The sequence below is a fragment of the Chrysemys picta genome, chromosome 3, assembly GCF_011386835.1.
Source record: "Chrysemys picta bellii isolate R12L10 chromosome 3, ASM1138683v2, whole genome shotgun sequence".
NCBI classification, from domain to species: Eukaryota; Metazoa; Chordata; order Testudines; family Emydidae; genus Chrysemys; species Chrysemys picta.
This window is the reverse complement of record NC_088793.1, coordinates 63872004-63890791: the sequence shown is the minus strand read 5'-3', so window position 1 is coordinate 63890791 and position 18788 is coordinate 63872004. Positions and strand designations below refer to the sequence as shown.

Genomic DNA, 18788 nt, shown 5'->3' with positions numbered 1-18788 from the left:
TAGCAACACCATAACATTAATGTTCATTTATTTTGTATGCTTGCCAGCCTGTCTGGTCATTTTAAAAGTTTAGTCGACGGCCAGCTGCATTCTTGCCTCACATTTTAAAACTAGATCATTCACATACTGTTCTGGAGGAATTCACATGCACACTCTTCTCCAGGCCTGCAACAGGTTGCTTTCCAATAACACAGCAACAAGCAGCTGCTGTTTCTGATTTGGGGGCCAGAAGGGAATCTTTTTCCTGGGACCCTGGCTTGAAGGTAGGGAGCAAGGAAAACCAAAGAGGTGGCTGCCAGAGGAATCTCCTTCTGCACGTCCTCACCCCCTGTACAGTGCACAGTATTCAGGAATAACAAGTCTCTAGAAGAAAGGAATCCTCCTTTATGGAGATTTATTTATTCATAGAAAGCCATGGGCCAGGATTTGGCCCTGACATAGCACTTGTGGCAAGAGGAGAATAAATTCAAAGGATCCGAGGGGGAAAGAAACTTGCCCAGCTGTTTGGCCCATTGCACAAAGGATCTCATACAGTGAGACAATGAGATAGTCCAGGATCACAACAGGTAAAGCAGTACTATATCAGGAATTATATTGTCTATTCAATAGAGAAGCTAACTGCAACTGACTGGTGCCATGCGTCCTATTCACTTCCTGCTACATACATACTTCCTCCAAGTTTTAACTGTCCCATAAGGAATTGCTATAATCAAGTGGTTTCACCAACATCCTGAATCAGTTAAGTGATTTTTTTAAACACCTACTGACCAAATGTTGACCAATGTTAGCTATTTTCTCAGACTAATATTTCCAAAGCAAGACAAAGATGTTTTTGCATCCTTAGCTGCACTTACGTCATTGATTAAGGGCTAAGTTCTGCTGATACACCAGTGTAAATCCAGAACAGCCCCTCTGAAATCTGACTCCCTCTAATGGAGTCACTTTGGATTTACACTGGTGTAACAACAGCAGAATTTTGCCTTTAATGTGCAATTGGCAGAAGATAATTATAGCTTCTATTCGATATCAGAAATTAAAACAGGTAAGATTTTGTTTGGTCTAAAATGCTTTTCTGTTTATTGTTCCAATTTCACATAGCTCACTAGTAGAATATTGGCAAGGAGAGAGAGAGAGAGAGAGAGAGAGAGAGGAGCTTCAGCATGGACATGCTGACCTCTCAACTTCTCTCAAAGCAAATTCAAGCTGAAGATCGCAGGAGGAGTCATAAAGGTCTGTAAATGCAATATTCACCTTTGATGCCAACCTAGGTTTCAGCCCTAGAAAGGAGAAGACCGTGTTGTTTTCCTTTGCTTCAAAAAAGCAATCATAATCCTAGAGAAAAGAGAGGAGAAAAGATTATTTAACATTTCAAAAGGTGTTTTTCCACATTATATTTTTATATTCTATGCTATCAAAGCTCTGGTTGATCTGTAGCTATGCTTGGGAAAACAGTCAAATACTTGCTCATGTTCTGCTGTATAACCTGACAATTATTCTAAATGTAATTAGAATTCCAGACCCAGTGGAAGAGTTCAATTTCTCATTTAGGTTCTCTGTAGTTTTCCATTTCCTTCAGATATCAACTAAAGCCTCCAGCATCTGAATGGCCAAATGAATGATCCATCCAGTGCAGTATCCTGCCTCTGACAGTGGACAATATCAGATGTTTCAGAGGGAATAAACAGAAAGGGGCAATTTTGAGTGATCTATTCCTGTAGTCCAGTCCCAATTTCTGGCATTTGGGGGTTTAGGGACACCTGGAGCATAGGGTTGCGTCCCTGACTATCTTGGCTAATAGCCATTGATGAAAGGATCGAATTATTTTTTGAACCCAGATTCAATTATGATTTATTATTATGATTTATGCTTTTGGACTTCAAACATCCCCTGGCAACGAGGTCCACAGGCTGACTCTGTGTTGTGTGAAGAAGTACTTCCTTATGTTTGTTCGTTTTTTAAAATCAGTATTAATTTGCATATACAAGAAATGTCTGAAAGGTTCTTGGGGCCAGCTTTTTAAAGATATATAAGCACCTAAAGATGCTGATAGGTTCCTAGTGGGATTTTCAATCTGCATCTTGAGGCACCTAAATACCTTTTAAAAATTGGCCCTTGCTGAATTTCATATTTATCAGCTCAACTCCTTGAACAATCCTTTTCTCATGGAACAGATACCTAAACACTCTACCCTTTGAAACCAGCAATCATTAGCCAGTAATTTAGACAGTATGAAATTACTGTATCCTTTTAGAAAAATAAGTGATAACATATTTTCAGATTTGGCCAATAAACAAGTTTCTACTATAGCACAGATCTATTCCGTAGGTCATTATCGTTTTCCCTGACTATGTACGAATTGATACTACAGGGGAACCATTCATGAACTGTCTTGTGGCGCCTTTGATCTTGTTTAGGCAATAGAACAAAGACAGATCTGAAGAACAGCAAGTAGGGTTGCCAACAGTCCCTTATTACAAGGGATGTCCCTTATTTTTTCATTTCTGTACAAGATCTGGAGTTGCTGAGTGCTGCAAAAAGCAGCAAGAAATACCCCTGGCAAACGTGGGTGAGTACTAATTATTATTAATAATAATAATGATAACATCAGGAGCAGGAGTGGAGCAGGGTTGCTAAGGAAACAGTCCCTTATTTTTGAAATACAATGTTGGCAACCCTAGCAATAAGTAAAGAGCCAGGGGATTTAAAGCAGACTTACAAAGAAAACTGTGCTGATTTAAAATGGTTCTGCAGATTTATGAAAATTGAAGTTATGGGTGTGTGATAAATCAACACGTGGTGTATAACTAACTCTTTAACCTATTAAGTTAAATTAATTTTTTAGTAGGTCAAAGGCCGAGCACTCCTCGAGCTTCTGATGAATGTACAGCTCTCCACTCTTGTCTATCCACCACATAGCTCTTGACCTCACCTTAAAATCTGTGGGTGGTCTAGTTAACAGATTTGGCACAAGACTGGGAGTCAGGAAGTTCTGTGGCTCTGTTCCAGAGCTGCAGTGTGACCGAGGGCAATCAACTTAATATCTTGTACAGCTTCCATCCCTCCCACCTAAATCTAGAAAATGGGAATACCAATGTTTATCTAACTACTTATGAGTTGGACACAAGGCTGGTAGAATACCTAATGTCTATACATCATATTTCAAAAATAAAGCACAATGCATGTGCCAAGCAGAATTTACTATTCTCATATTTCTTAGCTACCAGTTACTCCAAAAATCAAAAGTATAAACACAGTAGGATTTGGGATAAATCCCTTTATGATACTGAATGATCACAAATACACACTGCATTGTTTACTTAGCTCAGCTTTGAAGGAGTCTCCAAAAACTTCTCAGCCCAGATAAAAAAAAATCTACTAGCCCACCTCTAACACCGAATCCTAACATGCACAGCATCCATGTCTCCATACACCCACGTCTCAGCCACTCAACATACTCATCTTCAGTTCTCTCACTTGAGCACCATATTCATCACTTCTCTTCCACCACCCGAGGGGTGGATGTGGCCCAGAGGCAGACCCTCTATTACATGGGTGCATCAAGTCTGTTCCGACATTGGACTCTTGGCCCATCAAGCCCTTGTGGCTGCACAGAAACGGACAAATGGCAAATGATCGCTACAGCCGACCAATCGGCTAATTGCTGAAGAAGACTCCTTCAGAACCCTTCTGACAGCATTCCACTGACTTTTTATAATCCTGTATTTACGAGCATCCAGTTAACCCCTTCCTTGCTTCACCATAGTAGCTGTTAATGTATCTTCCCCAGTTTCCTCCAACACCCCCAAAACAAATAAAGCCAACAAAGGTCAAACAAAACACTTAAGTATTTTCACAGCAAGGCCAACAAAACAAATCTGGAGTTTTTAGGTCATTGTCTGGGGATACTGGCCCTGATGCAGCAAAATACTCAAGAACATGCTTAGATTTAAACACATTGGTAGTCCAATTTATTTCAAAAAGCCTTCTCAGGTGCTTAGAGTTAAGCATGTGCTTGAATGCTTTGCTGGATTGCAACCATTATGAGCCAAACTATGTGTCACATTTCTCTTCACCTCAATTTTCAAGACACCCCAACTTTAAAATTCCATTTCTGTTTTTTACAAGACTTCCCATACAGATTGCCTGGGATGAGGGCATGCAAAATTCATTTTTTTCCAAGGAATTTAGATGGGGGGAGGTGTTAAAATCAGGTCCATAACAACTAGCTTCATCCTGAATTACAGATCAGCTAAGGCCACTGCATAACTTGTTTCTATTTTTTTTTCTACCAAATTTGTAGGCATCTAGGAGTCTGCTGTCTTCAGAGGGTGGCTATCATTTCGTGAGATAGATTTGGGGAAGCATTTTAGAGGAAAATGTAATTTGTTATCTCATGAAGACTTTACTTCTGTCATTTCTTGTTTGTTCTTTCCCTTCAACTAAAATAAAAATGTATTCTGACTGAACATATATAGCTACTGTTATATATATATAAGAGAGAGAGAGAGAGAGAGAGAGAGAGAGAGAGAGCGCATAACACCACTGAAGTTAATGGTCATTGTACAGCTATGTGAAAGTGCACAATTTTATCCAGATGCTCTCTGGTACAAGAGACTCGAACACATGACTGGTGTAGGCGGAAAGCTTTGGGCTGTGGTAAAGAATGTTTTCTGCAATGCTGTAGGCCGAGGTAATTCAATATTCTATAACTAAACTTTATGTCTAGTGACACTTTCCTTTTATTCAGGATCCATGTAAGCATGCTTCTTTATTTCTACTCATCTCTCAATTCAATGTTTTTCTTTATTTGTGATGCAAATTTCTAATAAATTATTTCATTTAAGTTTGGCTAATGGGAAGTTATCTAGGACAGTTGTTTGCTTTCACCCTCAGGAGGAGTTAAAGTACTAAGTTTGATTACTCTGTAAGGTTAATCTCCATACTAATTTTACAGAGATGATTTTTACCTTTTTCTTTAATTAAAAGCCTTCTTTTTAAGAACCTGATTGATTTTTCCTTGTTTTTAGATCCAAGGGGGTTGGATCTGTATTCACCAGGAGTTGGTGAAAGGAAGGAGGGGGAAAGGTTAATTTCTCCTTGTTTTTAGATCCAAGGGGGTTGGATCTGTATTCACCAGGAGTTGGTGAAAGGAAGGAGGGGGAAAGGTTAATTTCTCCTTGTTTTAGATCCAAGGGGGTTGGATTTGTATTCACCAGGAGTTGGTGAAAGAAAGGAGGGGGAAAGGTTAATTTCTCCTTGTTTTAGATCCAAGGGGGTTGGATCTGTGTTCACCAGGAGTTGGTGAAAGGAAGGAGGGGGAAAGGTTAATTTCTCCTTGTTTTAGATCCAAGGGGGTTGGATTTGTATTCACCAGGAGTTGGTGAAAGAAAGGAGGGGGAAAGGTTAATTTCTCCTTGTTTTAGATCCAAGGGGGTTGGATCTGTGTTCACCAGGAGTTGGTGAAAGAAAGGAGGGGGAAAGGTTAATTTCTCCTTGTTTTAGATCCAAGGGGGTTGGATCTGTGTTCACCAGGAGTTGGTGGGAGGAAGGAGGGGGGATGGTTAATTTCTCCTTGTTTTAAGATCCAAGGGGTTTGGATCTGTATTCACCAGGAAATTGGTGAAAGGTTTCTCAAGGCTTCCCAGGGAGGGAATCCAATTGGGAAATGGTGGCAGCGAACCAGAGCTAAGCTGGTAGTTAAGCTTAGAAGTTTTCATGCAGGCCCCTACATTTGTACCCTAAAGTTCAAGTGGGGATACAGCCTTGACATGGTGGCAGAGCGGTGGGATCATTTTAAACCCAAAAGCCAGTGAGATTTTTTTTCCCTTCTAGCTGCTTGGGAAGCAGAGCTGGAAGTAGATGCATATCTTATCTCTCCTTGCCTGAAGGCAGAGGTGTTAAGTTTTTTTAACAAGGTCCTTTGTTAAGAGAAGGGTTCAATTAGCAAACGACTGGTAAAAGGAATTTACAAGCTGAATTTTTTTTTTCTTTTTACATCCTCGGGAGTAGCTAGTTAGAAAGTCTCTGTTAACTCAGCAGCAGCCAGAGCTGAGAGCTTCCCAGTTTCAGTCAACTGCAGAGGGGGTGACCCAGCACAAGAAAACAGGAAAATTACTACCAAAGAAGTAGCTAAAAAAAAATAGAACTGGCCAAACTAGAAGCAGAAGAAAATGAAAGAAAACATCAGAGACTGCTTCAATTAACAAAACTCAAGACAGAGCAGAGAGCAAGAGAAGAGAAAGCCAAAAAGGAGGCCCATGAAAGAGAGATGGAGCTGAAAAAAGCCAAAGAGGAGGCTCACAAGAGAACTATGGAGCTGAAAGAAAAGAAAATGGAGGAGAGAGAAAAAGAAAGGAAGCATGAACTGGAAGTAGCAAAGGCTAAGCAGGATGCACCAGCCAATCCTAACAACCCCTCTCCAGGTACCACTTCCCATCCCAGAAAATTCCCCACCTATAAGGCAGGCGATGATACTGAGGCCTTCTTAGAAAATTTTGAAAGGGCCTGCCTTGGATACAGCATCATTCCAGACCAGTACATGGTAGAGCTGAGGCCACAGCTCAGTGGACCCTTAGCAGAGGTGGCAGCTGAAATGCCTAAGGAACACATGAACAGTTATGAACTTTTTAAAAACAAGGCCAGACTCAGAATGGGGCTAACACCCGAGCATGCCTGTCGGCGGTTCAGAGCCCTAAAGTGGAAACCCGATGTGTCATTTACCCGGCATGCCTACCACGTTAACAAAAATTGTGATGCCTGGGTGTCAGGAGCAAATGTTAAATCTCTGGAAGATCTGGTTTCCCTAGTAAAAATGGAGCAGTTTTTAGAGGGTGTTCCTGAGGAAATAGAAAGGTACATCCTAGATAGGAAGCCCAAAACTGTAACTGAGGTGGGGGAGATTGGAGCCAAATGGGTGGAGGTGGCAGAAAAGAAAAAAACTAGTAGCAGTTAAAGCGAATATCAGAAGGGGCAAGCCGAAACAAAACCTTACCACCGGGGACAACCCAAGGCCCCACCCACATCCCAAGGGAAACCCCAGACGCCTTCTCACTCCACCACACCAGTCTCCACCAACCAACATCGCCCCGGTGATACCTTAGCAGGGCGATGTTTTAAATGTAATGAACTGGGACATATAAAGGCTCACTGCCCCAAGAACCCCAACCGATTACAGTTCATTACACCCCAATCACAACAAAGATCCCCAGACCCAGATGCCTCTCTTATACCCTCGGAGCGAAGGAAAATCTTGAGAGTGGGCGGAAAGAAGGTTATCGCTTGGCGGGACACTGGGGCACAAGTGTCAACTATCCACCAATCCTTAGTGGACCCCAAACTCATCAACCCGGAGGCTCCAGTGACAATTCAACCCTTCGTGTCACAGTCTGTAACCTTGCCTACAGCCACGTTGCATGTCCAGTACAAGGGCTGGTCAGGAATGTGGACTTTTGCAGTCTATGACAATTATCCCATTCCCATGCTGCTGGGGGGAAATTTGGCCAACCATGTGAAGCTAGCCAAGAGGGTGGGAATAGTCACCCGCAGCCAGGCTAAGCAAGCTTTCACCCCCATCCCTGTTCCTGAGCCGTCCACCAGGGCTCCGTCTGTGTTACCAGAGACCCAAACAAAGGTGGTGGAACCGGATCCCCTGCCAACGACTGCAACAGCCGTAGTGGATCCAATCCCCGAAACCCAGCCAAAGCCAGTCCCAGAACCGGAACTGGCAACACAACCAGCACCAGAACCATTGCCAGCACTGAGTCCAGCGCTTGCAAACCCATCTACAACTCCAACGCCAGAGGGCACCAGCGAGCCTGACCTGGCGGAAGCAGCAGATAACCCTACGCAGGAGGCTCAGCCAGAGCCTGAGATACAACATAGTGCACCAGCGGACAGCGGTTCACAGTCAATGGAAACAGCCCCAGCACCTGCATCGCTTCCAGAGGGACCAAGCCCCAGTCCACAGTCCAAGGAAGAACTGATGTCTCCAGCATCAAGGGAACAGTTCCAGGCCAAGCAGGAAGCAGATGACAGCCTTCAGAAAGCTTGGGTGGCGGCGCGGAGCACCCCACCGCATCTCAGCTCTTCTAACCAATCCCGGTTTGTTGTAGAACAAGGACTTTTATACAAGGAGACTCTTTCTGGTGGGCACCAGGAAGACTGGCATCCTCAAAGACAGTTGGTAGTTCCCACTAAGTATCGGGTAAAGCTCTTAAGCTTAGCCCATGATCATCCCAGTGGCCATTCTGGGGTGAACAGAACCAAAGACCGGTTGGGGAAGTCCTTCCACTGGGAGGGAATGGGCAAGGACGTTGCTAATTATGTCCGGTCTTTTGAGGTGTGCCAACGAGTGGGAAAGCCCCAAGACCAGGTTAAAGCCCCTCTCCAGCCACTACCCATAATTGAGGTCCCATTTCAGCGCGTAGCTGTGGATATTCTGGGTCCTTTCCCAAAGAAGACACCCAGAGGAAAGCAGTACGTACTGACTTTCATGAATTTTGCTACCCGATGGCCGGAAGCAGTACCCTTAAGCAACACCAGGGCTAAAAGTGTGTGCCAGGCACTAACAGACATTTTTGCCAGGGTAGGTTGGCCCTCCAACATCCTTACAGATTCGGGAACTAATTTCCTGGCAGGAACCATGGAAAACCTGTGGGAAGCTCATGGTGTGAATCACTTGGTTGCCACCCCTTACCACCATGAAACCAATGGCCTGGTGGAGAGGTTTAATGGAACTTTGGGGGCCATGATACGTAAATTTGTAAATGAACACTCCAATGATTGGGACCTAGTGTTGCAGCAGTTACTTTTCGCCTACAGGGCTGTACCACATCCCAGTTTAGGGTTTTCACCATTTAAACTTGTGTATGGCCGCGAGGTTAAGGGGCCATTACAGTTGGTGAAGCAGCAATGGGAGGGGTTTACACCTTCTCCAGGAACTAACATTCTAGACTTTGTAAGCAACCTACAAAGCACCCTCCGACACTCTTTAGCCCTTGCTAAAGAAAACCTAAAGGATGTTCAGAAAGAGCAAAAGGCCTGGTATAATAAACATTCCAGAGAATGGTCCTTCAAAGTAGGAGACCAAGTCATGGTCTTAAAGGCGCTCCAGGCCCATAAAATGGAAGCGTTGTGGAAAGGACCATTCACGGTCCAGGAGCGCCTAGGAGCTGTTAACTATCTCATAGCCTCCCCCACCTCCAACATAAAGCCTAAGGTATACCATGTTAATTCTCTTAAGCCCTTTTATTCCAGAAAATTAAACGTTTGCCAGTTTACAGCCCAGGAAACAGATGACGCAGAGTGGCCTAAAGTTGTCTACTACGAAGGAAAAAAGGATGGTGGCGTGGAAGAGGTAAACCTCTCCACGACCCTTGGACATCTGCAGCGACAGCAGATCAAGGAGCTGTGCACAAGCTTTGCACCAATTTTCTCAGCCACTCCAGGACGGACCGAACGGGCATACCACTCCATTGACACAGGTAATGCTCACCCAATTAGAACCCCACCCTACCGGGAGTCACCTCATGCCAAAACTGCTATACAAAGGGAGATCCAGAACATGCTACAGATGGGTATAATCCGCCCCTCTAATAGTGCATGGGCATCTCCAGTGGTTCTAGTTCCCAAACCAGATGGGGAAATACGCTTTTGCGTGGACTACCGTAAGCTAAATGCTGTAACTCGTCCTGACAACTATCCAATGCCACGCACAGATGAGCTATTGGAGAAATTGGGACATGCCCAATTCATCTCTACTTTAAACTTAACCAAGGGGTACTGGCAAGTACCACTAGATGAACCCGCTAAGGAAAGGTCAGCCTTCGTCACCCAGGCAGGGGTGTATGAATTCAATGTACTCCCTTTCGGGTTGCGAAATGCACCCGCCACCTTCCAAAGACTTGTAGATGGTCTCCTAGCGGGATTGGGAAAATCTGCAGTTGCCTACCTTGATGATGTGGCCATTTTTTCTGATTCATGGGCAGAGCACCTGGAGCACCTGGAAAAAGTCTTCGAGCGCATCCGGCAGGCAGGACTAACTGTTAAGGTTAAAAAGTGTCAAATAGGCCAAAACAAAGTAACTTACCTGGGGCACCAGGTGGGTCAAGAAACTATAAATCCCCTACAGGCCGAAGTGGATGCTATCCAAAAGTGGCCGGTTCCAAAGTCTAAAAAACAGGTCCAATCCTTCTTAGGCTTGGCTGGATATTATAGGTGATTTGTACCCCACTACAGCCAAATCGCCGCCCCGCTGACAGACCTAACCAGAAAGCACCAGCCAAATGCAGTTCAGTGGACTGATGAGTGTCAAAAGGCCTTTAACCAGCTTAAGGCAACACTCATGTCTGACCCTGTGCTAAGGGCCCCAGACTTTGACAAACCGTTCCAAGTAACCACAGATGTGTCCGAGCGAGGCGTGGGAGCAGTTTTAATGCAGGAAGGACCGGATAAAGAATTCCATCCTGTCGTGTTTCTCAGTAAGAAACTGTCTGAGAGGAAAAGCCATTGGTCAATCAGCAAAAAGGAATGCTATGCCATTGTGTACGCGCTGGAAAAGCTATGCCCATATGTTTGGGGACGGCGTTTCCAACTACAAACAGACCATGCTGCGCTACAGTGGCTTCATACCGCCAAGGAAAATAACAAAAAACTTCTTCGGTGAAGTTTAGCTCTCCAAAATTTTGATTTTGAAATACAACACATTTCGGGAGCTTCTAACAAAGTGGCTGATGCACTCTCCCGGGAAAGTTTCCCAGAGTTAACTGGTTAACAATTGTTCTTGGAATAAAAGATATTGTTAGTGTTTATATAATCAGTAGTATGTCTAAAGGTACATGTGTCTTATTAACTCCGTTTTCTCCTAAAACTCCAGGAAGAAATCACAGCCAGTGTGGAACCAAACGTCCAACACTATCTGTGATTTGGGGGGCGTGTCATAACTATAAAGGGAAGGGTAACAGCTGTCCTGTGTACAGTACTATAAAATCCCTCCTGGCCAGAGATTCCAAAATCCTTTTCCCTGTAAAGGGTTAAGAAGCTCAGGTAACCTGGCTGGCATCTGACCTAAAGGACCAATAAGGGGACAAGATACTTTCAAATCTTGGTGGGGGGAAGGCTTTTGTTTGTGTTCTTTGTTTGGGAGTGCGTTCGCTCTCGGGACTGAGAGGGACCAGACATCAATCCAGGTTCTCCACATCTTTCTAAACAAGTCTCTCCTATTTCAAACTTGTAAGTAAATAGCCAGGCAAGGCGTCTTAGTTTTCCTTTGTTTTCTCAACTTGTAAATGTACCTTTTACTAAAGTGTTTATCTTTGTTTGCTGTACTTTGAACCTAAGACTAGAGGGGAGTCCTCTGAGCTCTTTAAGTTTGATTACCCTGTAAGGTTAATCTCCATACTAATTTTACAGAGATGATTTTTACCTTTTTCTTTAATTAAAAGCCTTCTTTTTAAGAACCTGATTGATTTTTCCTTGTTTTTAGATCCAAGGGGGTTGGATCTGTATTCAGCAGGAGTTGGTGAAAGGAAGGAGGGGGAAAGGTTAATTTTTCCTTGTTTTTAGATCCAAGGGGGTTGGATCTGTATTCACCAGGAGTTGGTGAAAGGAAGGAGGGGGAAAGGTTAATTCCTCCTTGTTTTTAGATCCAAGGGGGTTGGATCTGTATTCACCAGGAGTTGGTGAAAGGAAGGAGGGGGAAAGGATAATTTCTCCTTGTTTTAGATCCAAGGGGGTTGGATCTGTGTTCACCAGGAGTTGGTGGGAGGAAGGAGGGGGGATGGTTAATTTCTCCTTGTTTTAAGATCCAAGGGGTTTGGATCTGTATTCATCAGGAAATTGGTGAAAGGTTTCTCAAGGCTTCCCAGGGAGGGAATCCAATTGGGAAATGGTGGCAGCGAACCAGACCTAAGCTGGTAGTTAAGCTTAGAAGTTTTCATGCAGGCCCCTACATTTGTACCCTAAAGTTCAAGTGGGGATACAGCCTTGACAGCTGTATTAAACAGATAAACTATAAGTATTTTGTTTTGTTTTTTTTTGAAAAGGTGGCTTATTACCAATATCCACATCCCTATTACTTCAGTAGAAAACATTTCCAGGACTGGCTTTGAGACCACTATCGTGTTATATTACTTGTCTTGCTTTCCTCCTACTTCAGCAGGAAAGTGTAGATTGATCCAGGAGACAGAGTCTGTGAATGGAATTCAGAACAATAGGGATTTACTCCCACCTCTGACTAACTTGCTGTGTAACGTTGGGAAAGTCACTTTACAAAAGTTAAGTGCTTTGACACCTTCAGATCAAAAAGCATTCTTTAAGTGCTAATTATTATAAAATGGCCCAGAGCTGATTTAATATATTGCCACCCCTTGCCCTGCAGAAGAATTTGGAATTACCCATTTTGGTTCTGAAAAGTATTTTCCAGGTTAAAAACAATGGGCAAGACCAAACTAGCAGATGTTTGAAAGGAAATAAAATCAGCTTACATAGTTAACTAGTTATTCATCTAACACAGAGCAGAACACTTTGAGCCATGAAAAATAATTAGCCAATGACATGCTTCTCACTATATAACTATGTTAAAAGCTATAAAGATGCTATGACACTTTTATACTGAGTTGAAGAAATCGTCATTGCTTAATAATAGAGCTGGTCAAAAAATTTGGAAAGACAAGTTTTGTTGGAAAATGCAGGAAAGTTTTAAATCTGATTTCATTCTAATTCGGGATGAAAGAAATTTTGAAGTGTCAGATTTTGAGTTTTGACCAGTTCTATTTAATAGTATACAAGTGGTAACTTTGTAAACTACTGCTGACCATAAATACGTTTAAAAGGATATTATCGAGCTTGACAAAATTTGGCCTGCCTAAATAAATAAATATAACCCCATAATGATTATTTTGTGTGTGTTTTTATATATATAAAATAACATACTTTATTTTGTGCATGTGTTAAGTGCCTCTACAATATTAACATTACTAATATGAGAAGACCAATGCAGTTTTGGGCTCCTTACCCAAAGGTATCACATAATAGACCAGGGAAGGGATAATCCTGTCTAGATAATACTGAGAGGACCACACTGTATGCACTGCATATAAATATAGCATTGATAATATCCCTTTCAATGTATTTATGTTCATTAGTATTTTACAAGTTTTTAATTATGTCCTGTTAATGCAGAAAATTCTGGAGACTTCAGTGGCAGGCAAATGTCAATAAAACTCAGTGAATAGAGACGACCAACAAGAATGATCAATGAACTGAGCAGACTGACTTACGAAGAAAGACTTAAACAAAATACATGTAACATCTAAGGCGGCTAGGAAAACGGTCTAAAAGTAACTGAAGATGGCAGGTCAGAGGAAAGTGATTGTTTAGGATGGTTTAAAGGGGATAAAAGAATAATGAGATGAAAGTAAGCTAAGGAAAAAGCAAGTTCACTGTTGCAGGGGTAACATTTCCTAAATATGGAATGAATCTTCTTAAGCTCTGACTTTTCACTACTGACTTCATTTAAAACTAGACTAGATGGAGCATTAAAAAATATGCTGTAGGAACAGTCAGGGAATCGACCAGATGATTTAATAATCTGTATCTCTCTCTGTTTTATTTTTAATATAAAAGAATGAAAACAGCTCCAAGGCTGCAGTAACTTGAACCCTGGCTGGCCTCAGAAAAGGAGAAGTACAGAGGCCTCATAAAGCCATATTTCCCCTATTGTCTACTTCTGTAGAGTGCGAGTGAGCCAGAATGGAGAAACAGGCCCTATCCAAAGACACTGTCATATGCAGGGTCTCTGCAAATACTCCTCCATGGTTGTAATTAAATTAATGGAACGTCAGGGTAGGAAGGGACCTCAGGAGGTCATCTAGTCCAACCCCCTGCTTAAAGCAGGACCAATCCCCAGACAAATTTTTGCCCCAGATCCCTAAATGGTCCCCTCAAGGATTGAACTCACAACCCTGGATTTAGCAGGCCAATGCTCAAACCCCTGAGCTATCCCCCCAACCTTACAAATTGTTGGTTTGTAAGATCCACTGCAATGTGTAGTGACAGCTAAGTATGAATGATGTTAAAATCTGTTAATAGCCTCATTTTCACAGGTCTGAGCACTTGCAGTTCACACTGAAGCCAATGGCTGCTGCGGTTGCCGCACAGTGCATAAAAATAAAAATAATGCAATAAAGGAATGATAATTATATTAATGTTTACATTAGCCAGAAACTGCCAGAGTGTTATGAGAGGAAGCATGTTCTAGTGGTTATGGTACCAGACTTGAGAAATGTGGGTTCAGTTCTTGGCTACACCGCAGACTTCTTATGCCAGTTTCAGTACATGTGTGTACATCCTACCCCTAGCCACTCCAACATGAGAGCTGCTGACAATTGGGAGGTTGAAGGGTGACTTTGCCTCCTCTGTAAAGTCCCAATTCCATGGCTCCTCCCTCAGTTACTTGTTTTTTTCTGCCACATACAACCATCACAGCTAGCATCCAGAGGGAGGTATGTACGATTGCGTGCTCTGAGCTCTGATCCCAGTGCCAAGAGATGGGATCACAAATGATGTGATTATGAACACAGGCCATAATTAATGTGCCTCGGCATTGTGTTAAGTCTTTGAAAGTGGGTACGCTGAAGTGCATTTAAATAGATACTATATATGTTGAGAGAACTGATTTTTCTCTGCACAAAAAGCTAAGCAGTATTGCAGTTCAGTGGTGTTAAAAATAGATGCTATGCAGCAAAAGACAAGTTACAGACGACCATTCACACATTTTATGGGCACCAGATCAAAGCAAACATTTTCAGTAGGTTCCATTTATGAATACCAACTAAATATACGTCTGCTTATTAACAATAAATGTGTTATAAAAGGCACTGTAGAGGCTGTAAATTGTAGTTGTAAATAAGTTTTCCCAATATATTTATTTTAAAACAAAAATAATTTTTTTATTTTTTGTTTTGTTTTTTCTTTGTAGTAAACAAAAGAAGCCCACTTACCATTTGATTAACAAATCTGCAGCAGTTATCAGGTGTTTAGCTTTACTTACCAGGATGCAAGAAAAGTTTTTTAAAAAAATCTAGCTTCCCCATGTATTATAATAGAGAGACTTAAAAAAACAGCATAAGCATAATTATAAGAGCACTTAAAAGGGAAACCTATTCCAATGCCTTATTTTGTAAACAGTCTCACTTTGGCAACCATTTATTTGCATTAAAAATGATTGTCATATCAGAACTCTTAAAAAAAGGGACAACGCAACTGATCTTACACAAATAGTAAAAGGCAAAGGGGGGGGGGGACTCTTAATTGAAATAAACCAAATCAGCAGTCTGCTTCTCACTGAGTTAATACTGTATGTCACTGAGAATGAGACATCAGCATCCTGACTGAAAGAGCAATTCAGTTCTGTGGGACAGATGACACACACACATTGATCTGATTAGGGTTACAATGGAAACTCTTATTCAGCACAGCTCTCTCAGGAGACTGAGTTGATATTAAAAAAAAAAAAAAAGATTATGTCTGTACAACACAGAGCAAAGTCTCCAATTAGCCAACCTTCTGATAAGATCTCTAGGCTAGGATTCTTAAGAGATAACGTAACATAAGCAATCTACTACTCACACAAAGATTAGACATTTTTCACTAATTTCCTTATTTGGTAAGCTTCCAAATGCTTGGGGATAGATGTTAGAAATAACTCTGCTACATGGACAATAGATAACACACTGTGACTTAGGGTACATCTACACTACAAAATTATGTCGACATAAGTTACAGCAACGTACAGCCACCGCAGTAATTAAACGGCTTTTGCACATCCATGCTGTGCTTGTGTTGGGGTGCACGTCCTCACCAGGAGCACTTGCACCAATTTAACTGTCAGTGTGGGGCATTGTGGGACAGCTTCTGAAAGGCAGCAACAGTCGACGTAAGCAACATGTCTACACTGACACTGCGTTGACATAACTACATCAGCACTGGCACTACGCCTCTCGTGGAGGTGGATTTATTAAATTGGTGTAGTGGGTAAGTTCATTGGTGGGAGTGACATTTTAGTGTAGACACTTACAGAGTTAGGTCAACGTAAGCTGTAGTCCTGTGGCACCTTATAGACTAACAGATGCATTGGAGCATGTGTCTGACAAAGTGGGGATTCACCCACGAAAGCTTATGCTCCAATACATCTGTTAGTCTATAAGGTGCCACAGGACTCTTTGTTGCTTTTTACAGATCCAGACTAACACGGCTACCCCTCTGATACGTAAGCTGTAGTGTAGACCAGGCCTTACTGATGTCCACCAATAACATATTCAGCAACAATCTAGCAGCCTTCAAATATCACAGCACTTAATGACCAGCGAAGAAGTATCATTATTCCCCATCTATAATATGGGGATCTGAAGCACAAAGAGGCTGTGCAAATCAAACAATAAGGCCCCAATCTTGCAATGGATTCAGCACAGTGCCCCCCGTGACTTCAACGTGGGGCTCAGGAGGCCACTGATGCAGAATGTATTGCAGGCCTGCATCAGTGGAAGTGCCAGGAATACCATGGGTCTCTTGACTCCCAGTTCTCTGCGCTCTCCAATGCATCCTGCTGCCACTTTAGGGAGAATTTGTTTTGATAAGATCATTACTGAATTAAAATTACAAGTGCAAAGCCTGTGTCTTTTGGGAAGGTGGCAGTTGTCTTGTTTTAAAGTTAGGTGATGAATGACGAACTATGGTAACCTTCCTCTTACCCAAGACTGCTGTTAAAGATATGTTACCTATAGTACTAGCGTGTCTGCACACATTTGAAATGATGACTACTTCCCTAAAAGTATATAATTTGAATACACTAGCTGTAACTTTAAAAGAAATGAATTAAAAAAAAAATAAACCATCACCACCAACAAAATCCAGACTTTTTCTTAGAACATTTTACCTAATATTGGTGTAAGATACTTCAGAGCACTATAAAAGGAAAAGGGATTTTTTTCCAGTTTGTTTACTTTATGACTGACGGTTCCCCTGGATAATCTCTTCTCTGTTTGTGTGGGTCTTTCACACAGACACAGGGAAAGTATTTAAAGAATAGAAAAATGTGATTATAAAACCACAAAAACTGGCTAAGGAAATGAGGGGCAGGAATGGTACCTGAAACTGTATTAACTCCTTCATAATTTTTAAACAGAGTAGATCTCTTTGGTCTAGGATAACCCTTAGAAAATACTTTTTCCCCTTCTTGTCTTTACATTAAAGTAAACAGAAATGGAATTATGCTGTACTGAAATATGTAGGGCATACAGTGTACCATCTTCTAATAATTCCATCACTCTGACAGTGTTTTCTGGAAACTGATCAATGACTGCCATGGTTTCCTCTAGGTATTATACTAGTACACTGACTGCCATGGTTTCCTCTAGGTATTATACTAGTACACTATTAGGCCCAAATCTTGTGCAGTACTGAGTGTCCGCAATTGCCACTGTCATATAGTCAATGGGCTCATCCGTTCTAGCACTATACTGTACTCCCCTAAGAGAATACTATGCCACTGAAGTAGTCATAACCCTTCAAGTATTGTTTTTTTTTTTAAAAGATGTATGGTCTTTTTTAAGCATCCTCTAGGGCAGCGATTCCCAAACTGTATTGATTATGTGCCACCTTCTTAAAACCCTGTTGTGAAGTGCATTGATGGAACATCAAACATACGCATACCACACTTTGGGAACCTCTGCCTTAGGGATACTGACAAGAATTTATTTTCCATTTCAGAAAAGAGAATCTGGGGCTCCTACCTGGAAAGTGCAGTGAACTGCTTGTAATTGGGTACTGAATAGCCATTTACAGTTCTGGACTTTTGTGCTTAAGATGATATACTTGTGTTAAACATCAAAAATAATCTGAACAAGACAAAATCTAGATTAACAATCTAACAAATTATGCAAAATGTATTTTCAAATGATCTTTTGTAACTATATTTTAAAATAAAGAGCCTAAATTATTTCACATAGCACAGTGCCCTCATCTAAATATAAGAGCCGTATACAAGAGTTTCTCCAGCTTCTGTGTTTTTAATTCAACAGAATGTAAAGTTACTTCTGTAGGGACTCAATTCTTTTGCCAGAAGAAGCTGGTTTACCAGGTATAAAAAGCTAAGGAGCAGCAGAAACAAACTCATTCCTTGATTTTGTGCTTTTGCTGAAGGAGGGAAAACGATGGAACTGAGCCAGATAGCAAAAAATATAGCAGAGTCTATAGAGTAAAGCACATGTCATTTTCATCTTCAAACCACATGATTCACTACTGTTTATAAAACAACCCCTCCCTTCTCCCTCCCCCCACAAATAATGGCATTAAATTGGAATGTATTTCCTGTATAAACATCCACATTAATACAATACTGATCTCAATAATAAGTGCTCTGCGGAAGGAAAAGTCCTCAGATTATTTTTGTAGCATTTTTCTGTTTAACTGATTTGTTGAAAGATTCTCTCTACTTTAAGACCAGATATGTTGGTTGTCAAATAGTTCACTTAAGGGCCTGTGCTCCTCTCCATGAAACAGAAAGGGGAAACATGGGGCTGAAAGTCTCTGAAAGCAACCCATGGGCTGAGGGAGTAGCAGAGGGAAGGAATGTGATAGCTCCGTGGAGCCCACAGCTGCTCTCTCTGCACTCACCCCCGTTTTTGGAGCTCCAGGAGCTTTGGGGTGAATGGTATCCTGCCAGCATGGAGAAGAGGCAGAGCTGGGGAGCAGCTGCTTTGTGCAGCATTGTAGCGATGCTGGCTCTGGTG

General features: G+C 41.9%; 1 protein-coding gene across 2 annotated transcripts in view; it reads right to left on the bottom strand.

Moving 5' to 3' along the window:
- SH3BGRL2 (SH3 domain binding glutamate rich protein like 2) overlaps nucleotides 1-18788 on the bottom strand; it is a 66785-nt gene that overhangs the window by 12112 nt on the left and 35885 nt on the right. For both annotated transcript variants that reach the window (XR_010599496.1, XM_005299608.4), the window contains exon 3: nucleotides 1252-1332. Coding sequence is in view for 1 of the 2 variants with exons in the window: in XM_005299608.4 (XP_005299665.1) it covers nucleotides 1252-1332 (81 nt within the window). In the remaining variant the exon portion in view is untranslated. The remainder of the gene's footprint in view (nucleotides 1-1251; nucleotides 1333-18788) is intronic.